This window comes from Phyllostomus hastatus, unplaced genomic scaffold, assembly GCF_019186645.2.
Source record: "Phyllostomus hastatus isolate PE091 unplaced genomic scaffold, TTU_PhHast_1.1 phas_scaffold_93, whole genome shotgun sequence".
NCBI lineage: Eukaryota > Metazoa > Chordata > Mammalia > Chiroptera > Phyllostomidae > Phyllostomus > Phyllostomus hastatus.
Window position 1 is genome coordinate 9,945,066 of NW_025334042.1, and position 23,006 is coordinate 9,968,071.

Sequence of the window (23,006 nt, forward strand, 5' to 3'; positions counted from 1 at the left end):
GGAATTCATGTCAACTCATCAACTCAGCCTTGAAAATATATCTAGAATATAGCCCCTTCTCTCCATCTCTACTACCACAACCCTGATCCATCTCTTGTCTAAATTATTGCAAGCCTTCTACTGGTCACCCACTTCTGTCCTTGTCCCTCATATTCTCAAGTTAGTAGCCAGAGTGGTCCATTTAAAATATAAGCTGTATCATTTAACTCCCCTGCTCAAAACTACCCAGTGCTTCTCACACCAGGCAAAGTCCTACTACGATCTATGGTCTGCCATCCTCCTAATCCCATTGCATTACCTCTATGACCCTTTCTCCTATTGCTTTCCCCTTTTGCACTGTGCTTCAGCCACCCCATCCTCTTGCTTTTGCTTATATATTCCTGAGATGCTCCCACCTGAGTGTTCTCTGGAGTACTCTTCCCCCAGGGTAGCTGCAGGGCCCACTGCTCACCTCCTGCAAGGGCCTATTGAAATGTCACTTTGCTATTTAAAATTCTACCTCCATATCCCCATTTCCCCACACTTTCATTTATTTCTCTGCTTTATTTTCATCCATGGTAATTATTACCATCTGACATATCTGATACTTTATTCATTGTAGGCTCCAAAAGGACAAACATTTTGGTCTGTTTTTTTTTCCCCATTGCTGTATCTCAGTACTAAGACACTATCTGGCACAGAATAGACAATCAATCAAAATTATTGAATGAATGAATAATGAAAAGAGACATGTTTCAAATTACTAAATCTAGCATATCATTTCTGACATTCCAGAAACTTTAAAGAGGGACAGAGTGCTGATCCTTTTGTATTTTAGCCCTACAAACCCTCCTTACCTTCCTCCTCCATTCCTTTGGGATTCCTGTTGATAGTCTGGCAACCGCCTTGAGAGCATCGTACCACTAGGAACAAAGAAGAAAGATTGGCAGAGTGATAATATTGACCTGTGTAGGCACTTCAACCTTTTTTCCATCTTGACATCTGTAGAGTGTAAAATTGGTACAGCACACTGGGGTAGCAGTCAAAGCTTCTTTCAGCCATATGTCACTGGTCTGAGGACCATGACTGCCCCAAGCCCCACCTGGGCCACTGTTAACACACCTGTGATTCATCTGCAGTATATTCAATACTTGGGAAGCATTGGTTCAGAAACCAAAACATTTTTATGGATTCAGAATAATAGATGTTTGGTTTTAGAAATTTTTTTTCACATACCATTAATAGAAAGTACAAAATTTTTCAGGGAAATTTTTCTCATGCTTACAACATTAACAGAAAGTACAAAATAGCCCTGGCTGGTGTGGCTCAATGGACTGAGCACTGGCATGCAAACCAAAGGGTCGCTGGTTCAATTCCCAGTCAGGGCACATGCCTGAGTTGCAGGCCAGGTCCCCAGTAGGGGACGAGCGAGAAGCAACCACACACTGATGTTTCTCACCCTCTCTTTCACCTTCCCTTCCCCTCTCTCTAAAAGTAAACAAATAAAAAAAGAAAGTACAAATAGAAAGGATAAACTCAAGCCACTTGTAGCTTCATAGGCTATCTTATCTATATTTTAAAAAACTGACTTGTCTTCTTATGCTTATCAAAGTTTTTCCACTTTGAGAATATATCTCAGGGAGCTCCAGTGGTACAATTGGTTAGTGTGTGGTACTTATGAGACTATATCTCAGTATATATCTTGTAGATATCCCAAAATAAGAGTGTTATTGAAACCAAAAACAAAGTTACCTGCTGAAAACCATTTTGACCTAAAGATGGCTCAAGAGTGAACTTCAACTTTGTGTCAACTCCTAAAATAAAAACACATAACTGTTATTTGGGGAGGAAATAAACTATATCAAAAATAAAAGTAAAAATTAACCTGATTCTACTGAATCATAATGAAATTTTTAAAACATTTATTTTAACTAGATTTTAATCAATTTTATTAAAGAAAAAGAATACTAGTTATTAAAATAGAAAAATATCTTATGGCAACAGAATGGAGCTTTTCATGAAAGATGGTGGTTTTTACAGCTGTCTGGAATAGTGCCAAACTAAAAAAAAAAAAAATCCTCACAGGCTTGGAATCATAGAAACCTCCATTCAACATTGGTTCCTGAAGTCAAATGATGTAACCTGTCTCAGTCTTCATTCTTTATCTTTCAAACTAGCATAATAAAGTCTATCTCAGTAGATAGTTGTGATGATTAAGTGTAAATCACCTACCATGGTACAATGAATATTTATGAAACTTAGGAAGAGAATTCTCTGCTTACAGAACTTATTTTCTAGAACACTTGAGTGGATTAAGGCTATTAGGGGAATTTCAGTGGAATAACAAAAGTTATAAAAATAGTGTCATTGCCTTCCCACTTATGGAATCCTTAATGATTCTATTTAGAGATTTTCATATGTTTTTAAATTCTGTTTTGATGGACTTATTGGAGATAAAAGTCTGTATGTTTAATTATAAACTACAAGCTAAAAATATAACTGAATTCTAATGCTAAGTTATCTAAAACTTTAGATAAACTTCTTTGTTTCAAATCCCAAATCAATAGAAGCAAATAAACAGGAGACTATATAAAGACTATATGCTTAATATTTATATTGGAATTTTATTCAGAATTCCATATTAGATACTCTGTTGTTACTGAGGTGAAATTAAATACAATTTTATTCCCACTTAAATTCTGGTTTTAAAATAGTACAATCAAATCTAAAAATGCTATATATTCTTTTCCTGCAATTATAAAATCAATGAAATTACATTTTAAGTCACTTTTTAAAAGATTTAAAATTTAAGGATCAAGATATACCAAATGTTAGCAATACCATTCAGTTTTACAATTTATAATTGTCATTTACGATGACATTTTTACTTCTAAGATGTTGATTGCATATTAGGCATATTGAAAATCTCTTCATAACTACTTAGGGTGGGTACATGGATAGGCACAATTTTCAAAATGTGCAAAATTATAATAATAAAGTGAACTTGTCTTTTTAAAAACATATACAGACTCAAGAAACTGGAAAGAGAGGTGTCCGATTTGCCCAAGCCCTTGAGAGTATGCAGATGCCCTTCTTGGAGTCCTGGAAGAGTACTCTGAATATGTGAGTTGATCCTAAATTTCTAAAGTCAAGCTGTGGTAGAGACTCCCAAGATATTTATTTCCAAAGCTCCAGGTTCAAAACCATATTCTGCCTAGGCAGATAAAATTGTCTTCCCGAATATGTATTAAGTATCCCCACGGATTCTCATCTCTCTGAGTTGGTCTAAACGAAGCCAGGGCCTCAGTGCTGAGCCGTGACACAATGGCCACAAGAGCGCCTCCAGCTGGAGTGCAGGGTTGAAGGCACAAGGAAACAAACCTGGTTGTGAGGTTGCTGTCCAGACCCCGGGTGCTGAACGCAGGAGCGCACAGTCGTGACATTTGCCTTATTCTAACAAAGACCAGGAATTCGGCTCCGCACTGAATTATTTCTACTGACCTAAAAGCCCCAAATTCCCTGTATGTATTACCAAAGGTGCTCCGGTGTTGTTTTCACAGCTCCTTCCGGGCGTCCTGCCGATTGCCCTGCGGCGCTGAAACCCAGCTGGATTGGTTAGTCAAAACCACAACTATTTTCTCATGATCAGAAATGAGTCACAGGACTGAACTAGAATTGATCATTCGCCGCCTGTATGCAAAAGCTGAAATCAGGTCATTTTCACCTCTCCCTGGAACTGGATAAGGGCGGGGAGAAGGTTTATGTTTAATCTGATGATCACGGCTGTTCCGGGTTCAGAAATACAAAACACTTCTAAGTGGGAAGGAGATTTTTTTTAAGGGTAAAGTAAGACGGTGAATAAATACTACAGTCTCTTTAACTAGACACTTCCTTGAGGAGAAAAACAAAGGAACCACGAGGTTCGAAAACGCAGCCACGCGTTCCACCCTTTAGGGATCAGTGCCTTGGCAGCGTCCCCCTGCAGCCTCAGGACAGCAGGTCCCCGGAGGCGCTGGGAGGCTGGGGGTGTGGGAGGTCGAACTCGCCAGGGCACCCAGCTGGTGCCACTCCAGGAACAGGTGAGCCCTAAGCACCGGTGCGAGTACCGTCGGCTCCCTCTGCGCCCAGGCTACCGCGCCAGGGCCGGGCTCATAAAACCCCGGGGAGGGATGCCGGAGGGTGGAGCAGACGCAGAGTTATGCAGCCTAGAGAAGCAGGGATGTGTAAACACAGGCTGAGAGGAAAAAAGGGCCTAGCTTAGCACGGCCAGGTGCGCTCCTGGACTTTATCTGTAAGAAAGGATCTCGAGGCTGCGGAACCGTTTCCGGCCCGCTCCACACCCGGACACACATCAGAGGCTCCAGGCGAGCGGACCCGCCACTCGCCAAAGAGGACGAACACTCAGCAAAATGCACCCGATTTTTCCTTCGCAGCTACTGCCTTCCTCTCAGACCCAAAGTATCAAACCTGCGCCCTTCTCTGCCTCGCACACCTCTTTCAAGGTCTGGCTTCTTGTGAGACTGGTGCACAATCGGTTGCGCAGCCTCTGATGGCCACGGCAGGCACCAGCACTTCCCCAGCTCCAGACACAAGCAGGGCTGGACCACGCACAGGCCCCCGGGGTTGGGGCCCCGCTGGCAGGCGGCGGAGCCGCGAGTCCTCCGTGCCTTGGAAGGCCGCTGCCTCCGCCCAGGCCCTGGTCTGCGATCGGCCCTCCCAGGCTGGCCTAGCCCCACCCGCGCCAAACCTCAGTACCCAGCACCCGGGGCCGAGCACGCTCGCCGGCCTAGGTGCAGTACAGCTGAGGCAGAGGCGGGAGCAGCCCCACTCCCAGGGCGCCGCACTACTTTCCAGCGCCCGGTCTGCAGCTCCCGGTCCTCACCCGGCTCCAGAGTGCAGAGCAGCCGGGGAGCGGTCCGGGAAATGCAGCTGCGCTTCTTGAGCACGTTGCTCAGGATGGTGCCCACGCCGCCACCACTGCCGCCGCTGCCGCCGCCGCCGCCACCCTGCCGCTTCAGGCATCTCCCGCCGCGCCTCAAGGAGCCGGTTAGTTTCTCCTGCCGCATCCGGGAGCGCCCGGGCTCCGGTGCAGCCACTGTCCGCCTAGATACCCCCTGTCCCACTGGTGTAGAGGCTTCCCGGGGGGCCCCTGAGAGTCCGCTCAGTCGAGGGTCACTTGGGAACAACCACAATGCGGCCAGCGCTCGGGGGTCGAAGGGACCTGCAAGTCCCCGCAGGAGCTGGAACCGCCAAGCGCGGGCGGGCGGCCAGCGGGCATCTGCACTGCGGAGTTGCACGGCTGAGGCAGGAGAGGGCTTGGGGCGGGGAGAAGGGCGGGAGCAAGCGAGCTAGCTAGCTAGCACGCCGGAGAGACGAAGGCGGCGCTCCAGCCCCCAATCCCGGCATCACCGCGCGAAGGCGGGGCAGCTCCCCCTCGCAGGCGCCCCATCCTGCTCTCAGCACTTATCCTGCTCCCAGCGCTCATCCCGCTTCCAGCACAGGGACCCAGGAGCAGCAGAGCTGCAAAGCCCAGAACCAGGAGCAGGCAGGTGAGCAACTGAGCTCGGGAACCAGAAGCAGTTACGAAGATTTCTGCGCTACATGCAAGGTCTGGGAGGGGATGAGGGGGATACCGAAGGGAGGTAGTCTCAGATGCAGAACACCAGTGAGATGCAAATGTCCACTTCATCTGAGCAGCACAGCCGAAGGGGCAGGCAGCCAGCGTCTGGCACGTGGCAAAGCCCAAGCTCCACCCCAAATTGTGTTGAACTCTTTCTTGGCAGTTTGAGAGGCATGGTGAGCACATAAAAATATAGTAATAATTCTGGTAGTTTACCTTGGAGGTGTGCTCTTCAAAAAAAAAGCAGTGCCATCACCAAGCCCTTATTATATGAGAAATGATAAAGGGACTTATCTAAGAAAAGAAGATCAAAAATATGAACAGTAAAATGACAAACTCACAACTATCAACAACTGAACCTAAAAACACAAAAAGAAACTAAGCAAAGAACTAGAACAGGAACAGATTCACAGAAATGGAGATCACATGGAGGGTTATCAGTGGGGGAGTGAGAGGGGAGAGAGGAGCAAAAGGTACAGAGAATAAGTAGCATAGATGGTAAATAGAAAATAGACAGGGGGAGGTTAAGAGTAGTATAAGACATGTTTCAGAAGCCAAAGAACTTATATGTATGACCCATGGACATGAACTAAGGGGCCGGGGGATGTGGGTGGGAGGAGGGTGCAGGGTGGAGGGGAATAAAGGGGGGAAATAGGACAATTGTAATAGCATAATCAATAAAATATATTTTTTAAAAGTGAAAATTCCCAAATTGAAATGCAAAGGAAAAAAAAGAAATGTTCCCAATTAAAACCAATTGTTTTTAAGATTTTATTTATTTTTAGAGAGGGAAGGGAGGGAGAAAGAGAGAGAGAAAGAAACATCAATGTGTGATTCCTGGGGGCCATGGCCTGCAACCCAGGCATGTGTCCTGACTGGAAAAGCCATTTTAAAGTGCTTCCTCATCTCTCCATCTAGAGATCTGATTCAGTAGTTCAGAACTATTTGCTATCATTACTGTTTTTTAAAAAACTCATCCCCAAACTATGTCATTCACCAGTGGAATATTAATCATAAAAATGAATGAAGAATAAGGAAGAAAGGCTGTGGGGCAGAATAAAGATATTTGTGTTTACTAACATTTAGAAAAGGAACACTAGGTGGATAAGCCAAAAACTAAAGGCTTTTTATGTGGGATACATCTGATGAGGAATTAGTATCAAAATTTATAAAGAACTCAAACAACTCAAGACCAAAAAAAACAAACAATGCAACTTAAAAATGGGCAGAGGACCTGAATAGACACTTCTCCAAAGACATACAAATATATGAACAGATATATGAAAAGATACTCAATGTCACTAATCATCATAGAAATGCAAATTAAAACCACAATGAGACACCTCCTCACACCTGTCAGAATAGCTATCATCCATAACTCAACAAACAACAACTGTTGGCGAGGATGTGGAGAAAGGGAACACTAGTGCACTGTTGGTGGGAGTGGGAATGCAAACTGGTGCAGACACTGTGGAAAACAGTACAGAGTTTCCTTAAAAAATTAAAAATGGAACTGCCTTATGACTCAGGGATTTGGTGGTATATACACAGAGAAAGCCAAAACACTAATTTGAAAGAATATATACACCCCTGTGTCCATTGCAGCCCTGTTTACAACAGCCAAGATATGCAAGCAACCCAAGTTCCCGTCAATAGATGAGTGGATTTAAAAAGTTGTGGTACACATATACAATGGAATACTACTCTGCTATAAAAAAGAATGAAATCTTACCATTTGCAACATTATGAATGGACCTAGAGGGTATTGTGCTAGGTGAAATAAGCCAGACAGAGCAAAACAAATACCATGTGATTTCACTTGTATTTAGAATTTAAAGAACAAAATAAATGAACAAAGTATTATAGAAACAGACTCATAGATACAGAGAACAGACTGGTGGTTGCCATATGGGAGGGAAGTTGAAGGACTGGGTGAAAAAGGTGAAGGAATTAAGAAATACAGATTGGTAGTTACAAATAATCCCATGGATATAGAGTACAGCATAAGGAATGTAGTCAATAATGTAATGACTATGTATGGTGCCAGGTAGGTACTCGAAATATTGGGGACCACTTTGTAAAGTATATGATTAACCACTATGCTGTACACCTGAAACTAACACAAAATAATGTTGAGTGTAAACTGTAACTGAAAGCTAAAATTTAACAAAAAAGAATAAGTATGTGGGAGAGAATAGTGTAGAAGAGAAAGGAATGAAGACTGAGGCTTCTCCAAATGTGTCTTACAGTTTTGACTCATTATATTAATAATGTCAATAAATTAAATAAAAAGAAAACCCTAAAAATTGGAAATGAATGGAAACAAATGAACTTAATGGAATATCTCTTTGATGACATAAAAACAGAAAAAAATAAATAAGTTGCTTTAGAATACAATATTCTGATGAAATATGAATGGTGATTGCAAAGCAAATAGTGCTACAACAAAATCTTACATTTTATTCAGTAGCTTTATTGTCATTGGTAATGTTGGTATTATTATTTAAATTCTTTTATATACTATAGATAAAGCAAATACATAATTATGGTAATGTCAAAAGGAACCAAGATGTTTTCAGTGTAACAAAATACAAGCATACCAAAACAAACAAACAAACAAACAAACAAAAAAACTTTTCTTAAATCTTGTAATAGTATACTTAAGTTGGAAATACTAGTATGAACTAATCTTTTTTCTTTTCCAAAATACATATGTATCCATGGAAGAGGTTTAGAAGTAAGGACAACCCAGCAGCTACAAACACACCCAGCTCCCAGGTTGTAGTCTCTAAAAACAAGTCTCCACTAAAAGGAACCCAGGGCTCCTTTGAGGTATCACTGATCCCAGACCTGGGCCAGGAAAAGTACAAGATGAGCCTGAAATACCCTGATGAGCTCAGAGAGGACAGATGTGCTCCAACACTAATGGGATCATCTCCAAAGGGCACAGGAACCCCATGAACAGGCTTCTCTTGGCCAAAGTTAGAACAATTTTAGCATCAAAATTAATGGCTGTTATTGATTGAAAAGTGTTGAATATTTTAAGAGTGTATTCCTAATGATACTCTGGAAGAGCTGAAAAAAGAAGTCATTCTTATGATTTTGGCACACTTAGTTTGTAATCAGTACATTCTGGGCTTTGTGACGTGCCCCCAGAATTTGAGGACAATGTCAGAAATGCTACAACTGTAAGCATGAAATATATATTTCATATATAAGCATCTTAGAGTGAGATTAGTCATCTATAAAAATAAACCAGGAGAATAGGGACATGTAAACTAGTCTGTTATGACTTCCTGAGGCACAGATGCTTTGAAAAAGGCAGTACTCTGCCTCATCACTTTAGAAGATGAAGTCATTGTTTTACTTGGTCATGTTTAACTGCGGCTTAGGTTTCACACCACGCTCACACAGAGAAATCTATCCTTCATCAGCTTGATGATTTTATAGTTTCAGTACATTTGTTTTCCTTTAGCTTTCTCTTAGTTTTAAGAAGATGGCCATTCACTTTTCTAGTCCATCTCAACTATGCTGAGAACAAAAATAGAAATCTGATGTTTGGCTTTGGCCAATTTTTTCAAGGACACAATAGGCCCCTGGGGTGCAGAGGGTGATGAACACCCAGAATCAAAGGGAGAAAACTGGGAGGAGGAGGGAACTCCAGGAGAACAAGCTGGTGTCTGCATGTACAGTCTCGTCTTCCCAAGCACTCATCTGCTCAAACCTTAGAGGGTTTTGTGTTCTATTTTAACAAGAGAGTCTATTCATGCTCAGTTTGCCACACTGGGCCAGCAGGAAAGACAGCCTTGCCAGCCAAGAGAAGGAGAAATGCCCTCTGCTCTACAACCTTGCCTCTGGAGTGCAGAGAAGGACATCCAGCTCCCAGGGCTGGCTGACATATACCACTCAAACCGTCTGGTCCCTCTGGCTCAGACTCTATGCTCATCATGCAAACTTTTGACCATCATTTTGATTCCCATAGAGACACACTTTGCCACAGAGGAAAGACCATACTAACCAGTTAACAGCAGTCAACACCCCTGAGTTCACTCAACTCTCAGTGAGCTGAAGAAATCAAATCCCTGAACAGCCCAGGATGAAAAGTCTTAGACCCCAGACACTCAGACACATGACTGACAATACAGCCTCTCTCTCCAATTCTTCTTCACTTACATTTTTTACCACTGGTGACAGGGCTTGTCTATTTTCTAGATGAAAATTCGATTTCACCTCAGATTTATTACAAGAATAACTGACTTTTTTTCTTTTAAATACATATATAAATACATACTTTCTTAAAAACTTCCCATTCTAAACTACACAGAAGTTAAAACCAGAAAAAAAAATTTTTTTTCTGCGAGTTTCTACTGGCACCCTGACTGGTGTGGCTCAGTGGGTTGGGTGGCGTCCTGCAAACTGAACGTCACTGGTTCGATTCCCTGTCAGGGCACATGCCTGGATTGTGGGCTAGGCTGCTGCCAGATGAAGGTGTCCAAGAAGCAACCAATCAATGTTTCTCTCACACACCGATGTTTCTCTCCCTCTCTTTCTCTCTCCCTCTCCCTGTCTCTAAAAACTAAACAAATGAAAGTCTTTTAAAAAATACTTTTTAAGTAAAACAAAAAGAGTTTCTACTGACAGCTCCACCTCCTGGGAGCATGCCCACACCTTTCCTTTCCTGCTCTGCATTCCCCCCAGGTGTGTTACCTTCACGTTTCTCTTTCCTAAGCTCCATGGGCCCCCCTTTTGCCTCTGTAACTTGTTTCCTGAGCCCATGCCCAGCTGGCTCACTTTTCCTACCTCTGAGACTTTCTAAATCATCCTCTTATTAAAAAAGAAAGAATTCCTACTATTATAGCAATAACTAGCCAGGGAATTAAATAATATTATTTTGTTTACATTGGAGAGGAAAACCAAGACTGCCAACTTTTATAGCAAACAGATAATTAAGTGAGCACTAAAATACAATGCTCTAAAAGCAGCCGTGGCACAAGCCTACAATTATATTTATTTATTGTATGACTCATGGTTTCTTATTCATGTCTGGAACATTGTTTTTCAAAAAGCAGAAGATGTCATCTGAAGCCAACTCGCAGAGGGAACAATGCCGGCACAGACTTTGCTGGAGGATCACTGCTGGTGAGGTTTCCCCCCAAGCCAACTTACCACCACTCTTCACTAATCAAGTGATTTTTTTCCTAATCAAACAATATCAGTGCGTTCACATTTGGGCAAATCACCTTGGCATGGTCCCAAACAACTATGAATTTGGGGGAAAGGAGGCTCAAGGAAAACTTCACATTGGATGCATTTCTGTCATTTGGATTGCTAAAGAGAACAAGTGCTTAGAGAAAATGCCCTGAACTGCCTGAGTCCAGTCCCCACGGAACATCCGCAAGCTCCCAGGCAGAAACAGGAAGAGGGAATCTTGGGTCCTACATGCTGGGAGTGGGGCTTCCCTGAAAGCCATCTAGTCCTTTCCTGGGAAAAGGGGTTAGTAAGAAGCCAGAAGAGAAAGAAAGTCCCACATAAGAAATAACAGCTATGTCCCAAGGGCTTCCAGAAGGGAATCAGGCCTGAGACTTTTGCGATTTCCTAATGCTGCTATTTTTGTTTAACTGTAAAATCTTAAAATAAAAAAGGGCCTACGTGCTTATCTTCAGGGACAGAGTAGAACTAGTGGTGACAATTGCCAAGAGAAAATGTCCCGAAGCCTGCTGGGAGGAGAGAAAAGCACAGGGACCTGGCCTGCTCCGGACAGAGGGCCTGGAGCTCATCCTTCCGCTGCAGCTCCCTAACAGTCAGCTGTTCACCAGCACTGAGTCTCAGGGTCAGAAGGGGTCTGACCAGGCACCAGGTCTAGACCTGTCTGTCTCCCGTTGGGCGGGGGATCGGTAGATCTTTTTGCACCTGCTAACAGAAAGGGTGGGGGTCTGGTGGCATAAAAACCACTATTCTCCTCTCTGCTCTCCCCACAACATCTGAAGATCTGTGAGCAAATACTGAAAGCCACTGTAACTGTGGCCAGCACCATAAGAAGTTAACATTCTCCTCAGCCCTCAAAGTAGGACCTTAATAAGCAGTTCTTCCAACTCATTATCCAGGACAAAGCCCACACACTATGAGCTCATGGTGACAAGCATCATAACCATTTTCCCCTCATGAAAGAGACACAGAGTCAGGGCAGCAGAAAGAAATTGCGAGGGAAGGAAAAAAAAACCTTACAATTATCTGATGCATCGCATTATGTACATGGGACATTTTATTTTCTTATTGTATGGTTTTCTCTAAGTCATAAAAACCTATTTCTCTATTTAAATGCTGGCTTCCTTGAAAACAATCAGGTGTGCCTTTTGTATGTTGTTCATCTCAGAGAAAGGATGCTGTCAAACATGGAACACAGAGGCTTTGAAATTCCAACACCAAAGCCTGCTCAGCACCTTCTACCTCCTGTTCACGCTCTCTCAGAACCATCCCCTTCAATCAGATATTTTCAAAAATAAAATTCCCCAACCACACTCAAATATTTTGGGTGGAGTGTTTTAAGAATAACCAGCTTTATATACAGACCAGAAATTTTTCAGGTTAAAAAATTATATAATTTTAAAAAATATTTTTTATTTATTTTTAGACAGAGGGGGAGAGAGGGAGAGAAACATTAATGTGTGGTTTCCCCCACACTGGGGCCAACCCAGTCTTGTGTGCCCCCAACTGGGGACCTGGCCCACAACCTAGGCATATGCCCTGACTGGGAATCAAACCAGCGATCCTTTGGTTCGCAGGTCGGCACTCAATCAACTGAGCCACACCAGCCAGAGCTAAAAACTTATATAATTTAATTCACAGTTGGAGTGAAAGTGTCACTTTAGAGTACCACACCAGAAATGTACTTAAAGCCCTGCAGCCAGATCCATGTAACCTGAAACTCGTAGATACGGTAACTCAAGATTTTAGAAATCATCATATTAGTCTTCTTGGTTTGTTATTTTCTGTAAAGTATTTTTCTTGCCTCAAAAAAACTAAAATTGATTCAATACAAAGACAGCTTTATATTTCTTTTATTTATTTATTCATTCATCGACTCCTGCAGAAAAGGCATTGTGCTATATATGGCCAAATAAAAGTGGGAATTCAGTACATTCTCTACCCTCAAGAAGCTTACAGTGTACTGAGGGAGAGACAAGTGGGCAGTGACAGGACAGTGTGAGAGTATATGTATACTATACTCTCCATTCATATACTATGTGAGCCCTTGGAGGGATACCATTATCTCTACCTCCTCCTGAGTATTGTCTATCCCAATTATTTCCCTGGGCTTTATTTCACTGAACTACTAAATTTCACCTGAAAGCAGGCCAAGGACAAATCTCTGCGTGCTTCTTGTACTTTTGGTACTTACAATCACACTTTACTTCCACATGAGGAGTGAGTGTAACTGGAGGACCCATCACTTGAAGATGAAATCAGTGTTTAACTTGGTCATGATGAACTGCTTAGCTTAGATTTCCCAACCTTTTACTCCAAGCTATTCTAAGATTCTTTTTGATCCAGTTGATAGGACAGATTTCTCATAACTATTGGTGCAGATTAGTTTGGCTTAGAAATATACAAGTCTTCCAGGAAAAAATCCAGCCACTGTTAATACAATGAGAACAGTTTGCACGACATCAATGTAACCTGGCAGCCATGGGGAGTGGATTGGAATGCGCATGTGTGAACAATGATGACTTCACTGTACTAGTCAGTGGGAGCGGAAGATGCTGTTGAGTGAGCATGTGTATTGTGTGGCTGCATTAAAAATGACTGAGCAAGAGGAGAAATGAATCTGCATCAAATTTTGCCTTAAGCTTCAACATTCCTCGGGAATAGGAAACCATTCAGATGGTTGAGAAGGCCATGGCTATGGGCAACTGGTGATTGGCAGCTTCATTACAACAATGCTCCTGCTCACGTATCACATCTCATTCAGAGTTTTTTGGTGACACATCAAATCACCCAGGTGACACAGCCCCCCCTGTAGATCAGATTTGTTGCCCTGCAACTTCTGGCTTTTCCCAAAACCAAAATCACCTTTGAAAGGGAGGAGATTTCAGACTGTCAGCTAGGTTCAGGAAAATACAACAGGGCAGCTGATGGCAATTGGGAGAACTGTGTGAGGCCCCAAGGTGCCTACTTTGAAGGGGACAGAGGTGCCATTGTCCTATGTATAATGTTTCTTGTATCTTGTTTCTTCTTCAGTAAATGTGTCTATTTTTCATACTACATAGCTGGATACTTTCTGGACAGACCTCAATTCCTGGAGAAGAAGAGTGATCCTGCCTAATTTTGATGGTGAGAAAACAGAAGCATCAGGAACAGGAACGAGATTAGAATCCACATTAATATTAGCTTGGGTGGCCTGGGAGAGATCTCTCAGCTGGGTTCCTTCAGAAGAGAAGACAGAATGGAGGGATTGACGAGGGAATGTGTGAAAATATGCAGTCACTACACCTAATAAGGCCCTCCAGCAGGCAATGTGGTGTGTCAAGAAGTGCTGGCTACGGAGGCAGGCCCCCAAGGTTAGAACTGCAGCAAGCATACTTATTACTCTATCTCCTTGGGCAAGTTACTTAATTTCTGGGTTTCAGATTCCTCTTCTTTAGAATGAACAATATAGTTTTTGAGTTATTGTGAGCAATAAATGACATAATGCTAATCAAGACTCGAGCACAATACTGTTACAAAAGAGGCTCTCAATACATTTATTTTTGGGTGTCCTCCTTTTCTTAATATTTGTTGTTACTGTACAAGATAAAGGTTAAGATGGCCCTGTTAGCAGTCTACCCAGAAGGCAGCCCAGCAGAGGACCCAGGACCTGACCCACAGGGAGAGTCTGACTGGCAAAAACACCCCCCTGAGGTCCTCACCAGACAATCTTCTTTTATTTCTTACCCTGGTGTCCTCAGTCACTGGGAGGAATATTGAGACTAGCTCCAGGTCTACTCCAAAGGGCTGAATCAGAGCAGCTGAATAGAAGTTACAGAGAAGTAGACAGCAGCAAAATTTAGGAATGCACCCCCGCAGCTGGTATGACTCAGTGGATTGAGTGCCAGCCTGATAACCAAAAGGTCATCGGTTCGATTCCTAGCCAGGGCACATGACTGGGTTGCGGGCCAGGTCCCCGGTTGGGGGCATGCAAGAGGCAGCCAATCTATGTTTCTCTCACACATTCATGTTTCTCTCCCTTTCATTCTCCCTTCCTTCCCCTCTCTCTAAAAATAAATAAATAAAATCTTAAGAGTACACTATAATAAAACATATAACCTTAGGAGATCTTAAACGTCCTGTTCTTTGGAATTCTCAGGTGAAGGCTGAGAGCCCCACAGTCAGGAGTGCGGTGAAAGGACATTTGAAATGAGGTGAGGTTCACCTATCAGCACCAGTAAAATGCCTCCAACACTGATTCTCTGGGGCTAATTTAACTGATATTCAGAGTCTATTACTCTGGAAGAATTCCTCACTCCAATAAACATGTTGAGCAACTATAATACTTGGAGAATACCGTTTGCATTGTTATATTTTCAGGTAAACTGAAGTTAAACAAAAAAGAACTTTAATTCTTAAGAACTTTTAAATGTATCATTATACTTTTTTGACTTTAAAAGTATATTCTGAACAAATTGAATTTTTATGTATTTATTAAGAATCTTAGCCCAGGCTGGTGTGGCTCAGTTGATCGGGCATTGTCCTGCAAAGGGGAAAGTTGCTGGTTTGATTCCTGTTCAGGGCACATGCCTAGGCTGTGAGTTCATTCCCCATTTGGGGCACAAATGAGAGTCAACCAATCAATATTTCTCTCTTGCATCAATGTTTCTCTGCCCCGTTTCTCCTTCCCTTTCCCTCTCTCAAGTAAATTAAATTTTAAAAACAATCTTACATTATCTTCACATCATTATTCTCACTGTGTAAAACTCCAAGACAGGAAATAAAAAGGAATTTCAAATCATGTTAGAAACTACATTAAAAGGAAAATGCATGTTTCCTAAATTGCATGGGTGACAGATACTTAGGGTAAGAGAAATTTTATGGTATATTAGGCAATACAGGCCTCAACGTTTCAAAGGGTAGCATCTCTGGTGAATTACATTCACTTTTATCTTTACCTACATAAAGATACAGGAGTCCACCAGTGTGCCTTTGGGAATGGTCATATGGGTGTTCTAGTTTCTGAAAGTCAACCTCAAGTTTAGGTAACAGATTCCTAAGGTGGCAGAAAGCTCTTAATAAATACACTTTCTATGTGTTCCTTCTCCTCTAGAAGCAATATAAGTGTGGCCTAGTATTCTCAGGTACTTAATATAGCAATGCTGGCACTTTTAATTACCACTGTCTTTAGTCCCAGCTTACCAGAATGTCACTGGCAGTATGTCAGTCTGGCCTAATGCCAGTACCAATCAGCTATGCCAGTTCCTTGGGAGAAAATAGATTATGTCTTTTAAAAGTGACCTCTGATTTCTCTAAATTTTAAACTCTCCTAATACTTAAAAATTAAGTCCCATTTCTGGTCAAGATGGCAGCATAGACAGACATGGCTAAACTCATCCCACAATACATTGCAATTACAACCAAAATATAGAACAGCCATCACATAGAACTATCAGAAGTCAACTTGAATAGAAGTCTGAAAACTACAGAATGAAAAAAACAATACCCCTCCAGACTGGTAAGAAGAGAGCATATGTGAACTGGCTAGTCCCACATCCACGTGTGGAGGATAAAAATTTGGGAGGGGTATCTCGGGGACAAAGAGTCCCAGCCCCACACCAGGCCCTCCAGCCCAGAGATCCAGTGTTGGGAAGATGAATCCTCACAACTTCTGGCTATAAAAACCAGTGGGGACTGAGTCAGTGGAAGAAACTTTTGGAATTTCAGATAGTTCCCCTCATCAAAGAACTCACTCACAAACTTACTCAGACTCACTCCCTCTAAACTCCAGCACTGAGGTAACAGCTTGAAAGGCACCAGTGGCATTTAGGAGGAGGCTGAAGTGTCTGGCATCAAGATAAGCAGAGGCCACAGAGGCCATTGTCCCTTTTTTGAACCTTCCGCCCACAGAGCCTGAAAGCTGGTGTCATATCTGAGACTCCATCAACTTAACACTGTTTTCCTTGCCCTGGAGATCCCCTGAGACTTCATTCCACCCAACATAACCACCCAAGCTGCTGTTCCGTATGAATGGCTGGTCTTGGCTCATGCTGCATAACTTCCTAAATCCTATCAAATAAGCAAGAGTTGGCCTCAGTGAGCCCCAGGCCCAGCACTAGCACCAGCCAGCCTAGATTCACAGCTTGGCTTCGTCGGGGAATCTCCAAGCCCTGCACAAGTAGCAGCCATCTCAGATTGCTTTATAGCTCAAGCAGGGTGGCCCCAGAAAGAACATAATTGGGGACTGACCTTGTCCTATACCACCTGGGAAACCCCAGAGCTTGCGCACCCAGTGGACAACTGCAGACCATGTCGGAGCACAGCTACCCTGTCCCTACACAGCTGATCCTCCACAGAGGGCAGAAGTTGGTGGTCAGTGGTTACAGGCAGTCCTTGCAGATGACTGGCTGGGGTAAATCCCTCCCACTGACCTGCCAAAAGCAATCAAGACCCAACTACGAGAGGAGGGTGTACTCAGCACACATGAAAGGCACATCTTGAGTACTCAGCTTGGATGATAGGGAGGCTATGCCACTGGACCCTACAGGACACCTACTATATCAGGACACACTACCAAGACACAGAGTCAAAGCAGCTCTACCTAATACACAGAAACAAACACAGGAAGGCTGCCAAAACAAGGAGACAAAGAAAAATATCCCAATTGAAAGAATGATCAAAACTCCAGAAAAAGAACTAAGTAAAATGCAGATAAGCAATCTATCAGGTGCAGAGTTCTAAATACTGGTTATAGGGATGCTCAAGGAACTTACAGAGAACCTCAACAGCATAGAAAAGATCCAGTCAGAAACAAAGGATACACTCATTGAAATAAAGTACAATTCACAGGGAAACAACAGTAGAGTAGATGAAGCTGAGAATCTGATCAATGATTTGGAACATACGGAAGAAAGAACCAATGGATCAGAACAAGCAGAAAAAAGAATCCGTAAAAATGAGGATAGTATAAGCAGCCTGGGACAACTTCAAGCAGCCTGAAGTTGTCTGGGACAACTTCAGGAGGTCCAACATTTGCATGATAGGGGTGCCAGAAGAAGAAGAGAAAGAGTAAGAAATTGGAAATCTATTTGAAAAAATAGTGAAAGAAAACTTCCCTAATTTGGTGAAGGAAACAGACATGCAAGTCCTGGAAGCACAGAGTCCCAAACAAGCTGGATGCAAAGAGGCCCACTCCAAGACATGTCATAATTAACACACCAAAGGTTAAAGATAAAGAGAGAATCTGCCCTGGCTGGCGTAGCTCAGTGATTGAGCTCGGGCTGTGAACCAGGCATCGCAGGTTCGATTCCCAGTCAGGGCACATGCCTGGGTTGCAGGCCATGGCCCCCAGCAACCACATATTGATGACTCTCTCTCTCTCTCTCTCTCTCTCTCTCTCTCTCTCTCTCTCTCTCTCTCTCTCTCCCTTTCTTCTCTAAAAATAAATAAATGAAATATTTAAAAAAAGATAAAGAGAGAATCTTAAAATCAGCAAGAGAAAATAGTTACCTACAGGGGAGTACTCATAAGACTGTCAGCTGATTTCTCAAAAGAAACTTTGCAGGCTGAAAGGGATTATCAAGAAATATTCAAAGTCATGAAAAGCAGGGACCTACAGCCAAGATTGCTCTACCCAGCAAAGCTATCATTTAGCATTGGAGGGCAGATAAAGAGCTTCCCAGACAAGAAAAAACTAAAGGAGTTCATCATCACCAAACCATTATTATATGAAATGTTAAAGGGACTTATTAAAGAAAAAGAAGATCAAAACTATGAACAATAAAATGGCAATAAATACATATCTATCAACAATTAAATCTAAAAAACAAACTAAGCAAACAAGAAGAAAAGAGACAGAATCATGGATACAGAGAGCATTTTGAGGGTTCCCAGATGGCAGGGGTATAGGGGAGAATGGAGCAAGAGGTGAGGGGATTAAAAAGTACAAGTAGGTAGTTCCAGAATAGCCATGGGGATGTAAAGTACAGGATAGGAAATGGAGAAGCCAAAGAACTTACACATATGACCCAAGGACATGAAAAAAGGTATGTGCATGGCCTGAGGAAGTAGGAGGTGCTGGGTAGAGGAGGGTAAAGGGGGAAAAATGAGGACAACTGTAATAGAATAATCAATAAAATATTAAAAAATAAATAATTTTTTAAAAAATAAACATGAGTTATGGTTTGGGTTTGTTTTGTTTTACTATTTTAAATAATACTACAATAAATCTGTGTGCATTCCAAGTAAAAAAAAAAGTCCCACAGCATACAGGGCCTGATACACAGTAGGCACTCAGTAAATGTGGTGTTTAACTGCATCTATGACACGAAGAATATCAGACTGGGATCCTGCTGACCAGACATTTAAAAATGGTACCTGCCTCAACACCTGTTCCATGTACCACCCTCCTCCCATTCCCACACCTGATTCATCCCATCCATACCATTGAATTATTTACAGATGACCTTTTCCTCTCAATAAATCGTAAACTCCTCTGAGCACAGGGACTAAGTCTTATTCATTGTTGTATCTCTCCCCTCCCCTGCCTGCAGCTAACATGGAGCTCCATACGCATTGGACATTCAGCACATGACATTAAAATAACATCATCTCCCTCCCTCCCACATCTCTAAAAATAAACACTTAAAAAAAAGTCTAAATGTGGATGAATAGTCAGATTTGTGACATTAAATGTCAAGCCCTGGTGTGGCTCAGTAGATTGAGCACTGGCCTATAAACCAAAGGGTTGCCAGTTAGATGGCCAGTCAGGGCACATGCCTGGTTTAAAAAATTAAAAAAAAAAAAAACAAGTAACATCATAACCTCATCATGTTAAGAAGAGAGCCACACCTTACCACTCAACAAAAAAGGGCTTTTAATTCAACAAGAGAGATGAGCAGATGTGTTTATAAAGTTATTTTAACTAACATTTGTGCAATGTACAAAAGAAATCCACAAATTCTAGAATAGTTTTCCTGGCAAGTTTCCAAAATATATGAGGATCAAATATCACATATTTGCTCTACTTATCAGGTAAGAGATACTCTTGAAATTCTAGATACAATGGCAGTCAGCATAGCACAGTAGCTAAAAATCAGACTCTAGAAACAGCTGCAGGATTTGAAACCCAGCTCCACCACGTTAGCTAGGATAACTAGGGTAAGTTAACTGCGTCAGTTTCCTCATTCATAAATGGGACGACCAAAGTACCTACTTCACAGGGATTGTTCTAAGGATCGAATGACACAGATAACGCACTTACCGCACTGTTTGGTCCAGTTCCCTCCATATAGACATAGCTCCCTTTATTATGCTTTGCTTTATTGTGCTTCACAGATGTTGCATTTTTTTTTACAAATTGAAGGTATGACCCTTTACCAGGAAAAAGATTACAATCCACTTATTGTGATGGTCTGGAACCCAACCCATAATACCTCTGAGGCATGCTTGTATAGATATTACCTGTTATATCATTTATAGTATTAAAGTCACTTAGACTATGTTTTAAAGGGAAGACATTTAACACTGTCATAGGTTACAAACAATGCTACCTGGTCACGCCAGCTTTTATGCTCTTCAATTATGCTACCACCCATTTTGGCATAGAGATTTTTGTGCGAAACCAGTCTAAGAAGCCCAGAAAGAAGAACATTCATTTAAATTGACAAGTTGCTCACATTTTTTCACTATCTTGATTTTTTTCAACATGTTACTTGGAGAGAATTTGCTTCAATAAAGATAAATTAGTCCTTCCCTGCTCCTCATAAATTAATAAAACCCCTGCATTAATTACCTGAAAGAACTTTGCTTTGTGAGATCATCACAAGCATGAAATGAGTGTCTCACAGCAGAGTTTAAGTAAGCAATTTTATTCTCAATCTTTCTATTGTTCCAATATTATAGCTTTTTAAATAATTCATAAAGTATTCTAAAATTGGATTCAATCACTTTATTTTGAAGAGTTCCCCAAATGTAGCCCATCCCTTATTAGAGAGTTCTGGTCTTTCAATACATTTTCATTATTTGCAATATAAGTAAGTTTTATGGTGTATTCTACATTCCTCCATGTAGTAACACCAATTCCTCAAGCTGGAGGTTGCAAATTCTTCCTAGAAGGAGAAACAGCTTGCCAACAGAAATCATTTTTATATGTTCATCAATGGCCAGGACTGTATTTTCTCACAGAGATGTACAACAAAAGAAGCAGGCACAGGAGGAGAACAATGACTGGGAACAACAATGACCATGTACCAACTGTCTAATGGGATCAGTCCCCGGGCCAGGTGCTCTCATTACCTCATCTTGTTTAAACCCAACAAGGTAAATACTGTTTTCCAAGCAAGGGGGAGTAAAAGGCGAGTGCACACATATATCATCAGAGTAATTTTTAACTAGACACAGGGGGAAATGGCGAAGAGAAAATACAGTCAAATACAAAGCTAATTCTGAGTGGTGGGAATATGGGAATTTATTGTATTTTTCGATGTACTTCTCCAATTTTTTAATTCACGAAGGTTGGAAACAAGGAATGAATGAATGAACAAATGAGCAAACAAACAAACCAAAGGTTAAGTAACTTTCCCAACTTCATACAACTAATAAGCAGTGGAGCTGGGATCTGAGCCCAGGTGTCTCACTCTAAAGCCACACTCTATCCACTAAGTCAAGAAAATGCAACCAGATATTTTTTATCTGAGCAGGATCAAAAACATTTGGGAAGCTCTGAATGGAGACTTGTTCACAGCCCCATTTATGTTACCAAGTAAACGAAAGGTCCATCATTTCCTCAAATTATATGTATCTTCCCCTTTTTATTTACATATTAAAACAAACAAGATAATAAATGGCTTCAGTGAGGTCAGCTCAGCACAGCCAGTGAACAGAAAAATTCCATGATGCCAAAGCAAACAAGTTCAGTTCTCAGGTGAGGACTACAGAAGACCAGCTATCATCTTACATGGCCTGTGGCAGGGCATGGAGGCGTTCAGTGGGGCCCACAGAGAGATGGGGTTTGATGCAGACTTCATGGGGCATGTCTTTCTGCATCAACCCACCCTGTAACACACTCAGGAAAAATCTGGCCACCTTGAAGTTCCCCAAGAAACTACAGCTACGGTTTGTTTCTAAACATAATGTGCCAAATGTAAAATGGGAAAGAGGAAGCTGGTTCATTAGCTGAGAAACCAACAAACCAAAGACCCTCTGCATAGAGAGAAGGCGTTAAATGATACGAGCACGGGGGATAATCAGTTTTGAATAATTTTTGTGCCATTGTTGTGTGCCCTCTTGTGCAGGGAGCAGCTGTCTTATTCGACGTCTCAGGGTTAGGATAACTTTAAGATGATTAAAAACCAAATTGCCCAGACTTTTAAAAATGTATTTGCAAAAAAATGAAATTAAATTTAAAATAATGAAATAAAATAAAAAATAAAAACATGTTTGCAAACCCTTCCTCAATATCACACACAGTATAACAATCTCATTAACCACTTACTGATGTGGCAGCGTCGGCGCAGGGGCAGGGAGTTGGCGCCGCAGATGCCCCCTCGCCACATGCCCGACATTCGCATTACAAAATTTGGTGTACGATTTGACTGGAAACAAACTTTAGTCAAAGAGAAATGCAAATGCTTCCACCCTCGTGCCTGACCTCATCCAGGCAAACCGGAACTACAGGGAGGGGTGCTACAGGCAGCACACTTACCTACGGCTGGCTCTTCCATGAGGGAAACACTGGGGCAGGGCAGTTTCCCTACCACACCAGTGATGCAGGAGCACTTTCTAGCTCCTAGGCCTCTGGCTTCTTAGCAGTAGAACAGTTGAATTCTAAAATAGGTCACTAGAGCCTAAAGGAAAAGACCGTCAGGGAGAAATCCCAAGGGGAAGAAAGGCCAAAGAACATTTAAGAACAACACTGTCTAAGGCTCAATTCAATGGTCAGCCATTTCTTATTTCCCTCCAGGCTGCAGCTTTCCTCCACCGTGCCTCGGTGCCTCGTGCCAGTGATGCTTCGGGGAATGACAGAGAAGGAACGGCTGAGAGTGAAGTGAAGGAAGGACTGAGAGAGAGAGAGCGTGACAACTGACTGCTCTCCGCGCCCCCCCACAGATCCACTAACAAGGGCTGTTGGGAGTGGGGCTGCATTGTGCTGCTGGTTGTCTAGGAGGTCACGTTTCATTTCTTCAAGGCCTTGCAATCATGGGAGATGGATAGGGCAGGGGGA

At 42.2% G+C, this 23,006-nt stretch overlaps 1 protein-coding gene across 4 annotated transcripts in view; it reads right to left on the reverse strand.

Moving 5' to 3' along the window:
* TBC1D30 (TBC1 domain family member 30) overlaps positions 1 to 23,006 on the reverse strand; it is a 78,012-nt gene that overhangs the window by 33,531 nt on the left and 21,475 nt on the right. For 2 of the 4 annotated variants that reach the window (XM_045829874.1, XM_045829873.1), the window contains exons 1-3: positions 4,862 to 5,267; positions 1,732 to 1,793; positions 837 to 902 (exon numbers count right to left, since the gene is read on the reverse strand). In XM_045829874.1, coding sequence (XP_045685830.1) covers positions 837 to 902; positions 1,732 to 1,793; positions 4,862 to 5,045 — 312 coding nt within the window. In that variant the 5' untranslated portion in view covers positions 5,046 to 5,267. Of the gene's footprint in view, positions 1 to 836; positions 903 to 1,731; positions 1,794 to 4,861; positions 5,268 to 23,006 lie in introns of those variants that run through there. The other 2 variants (XM_045829872.1, XM_045829871.1) reach the window with 1 other exon arrangement.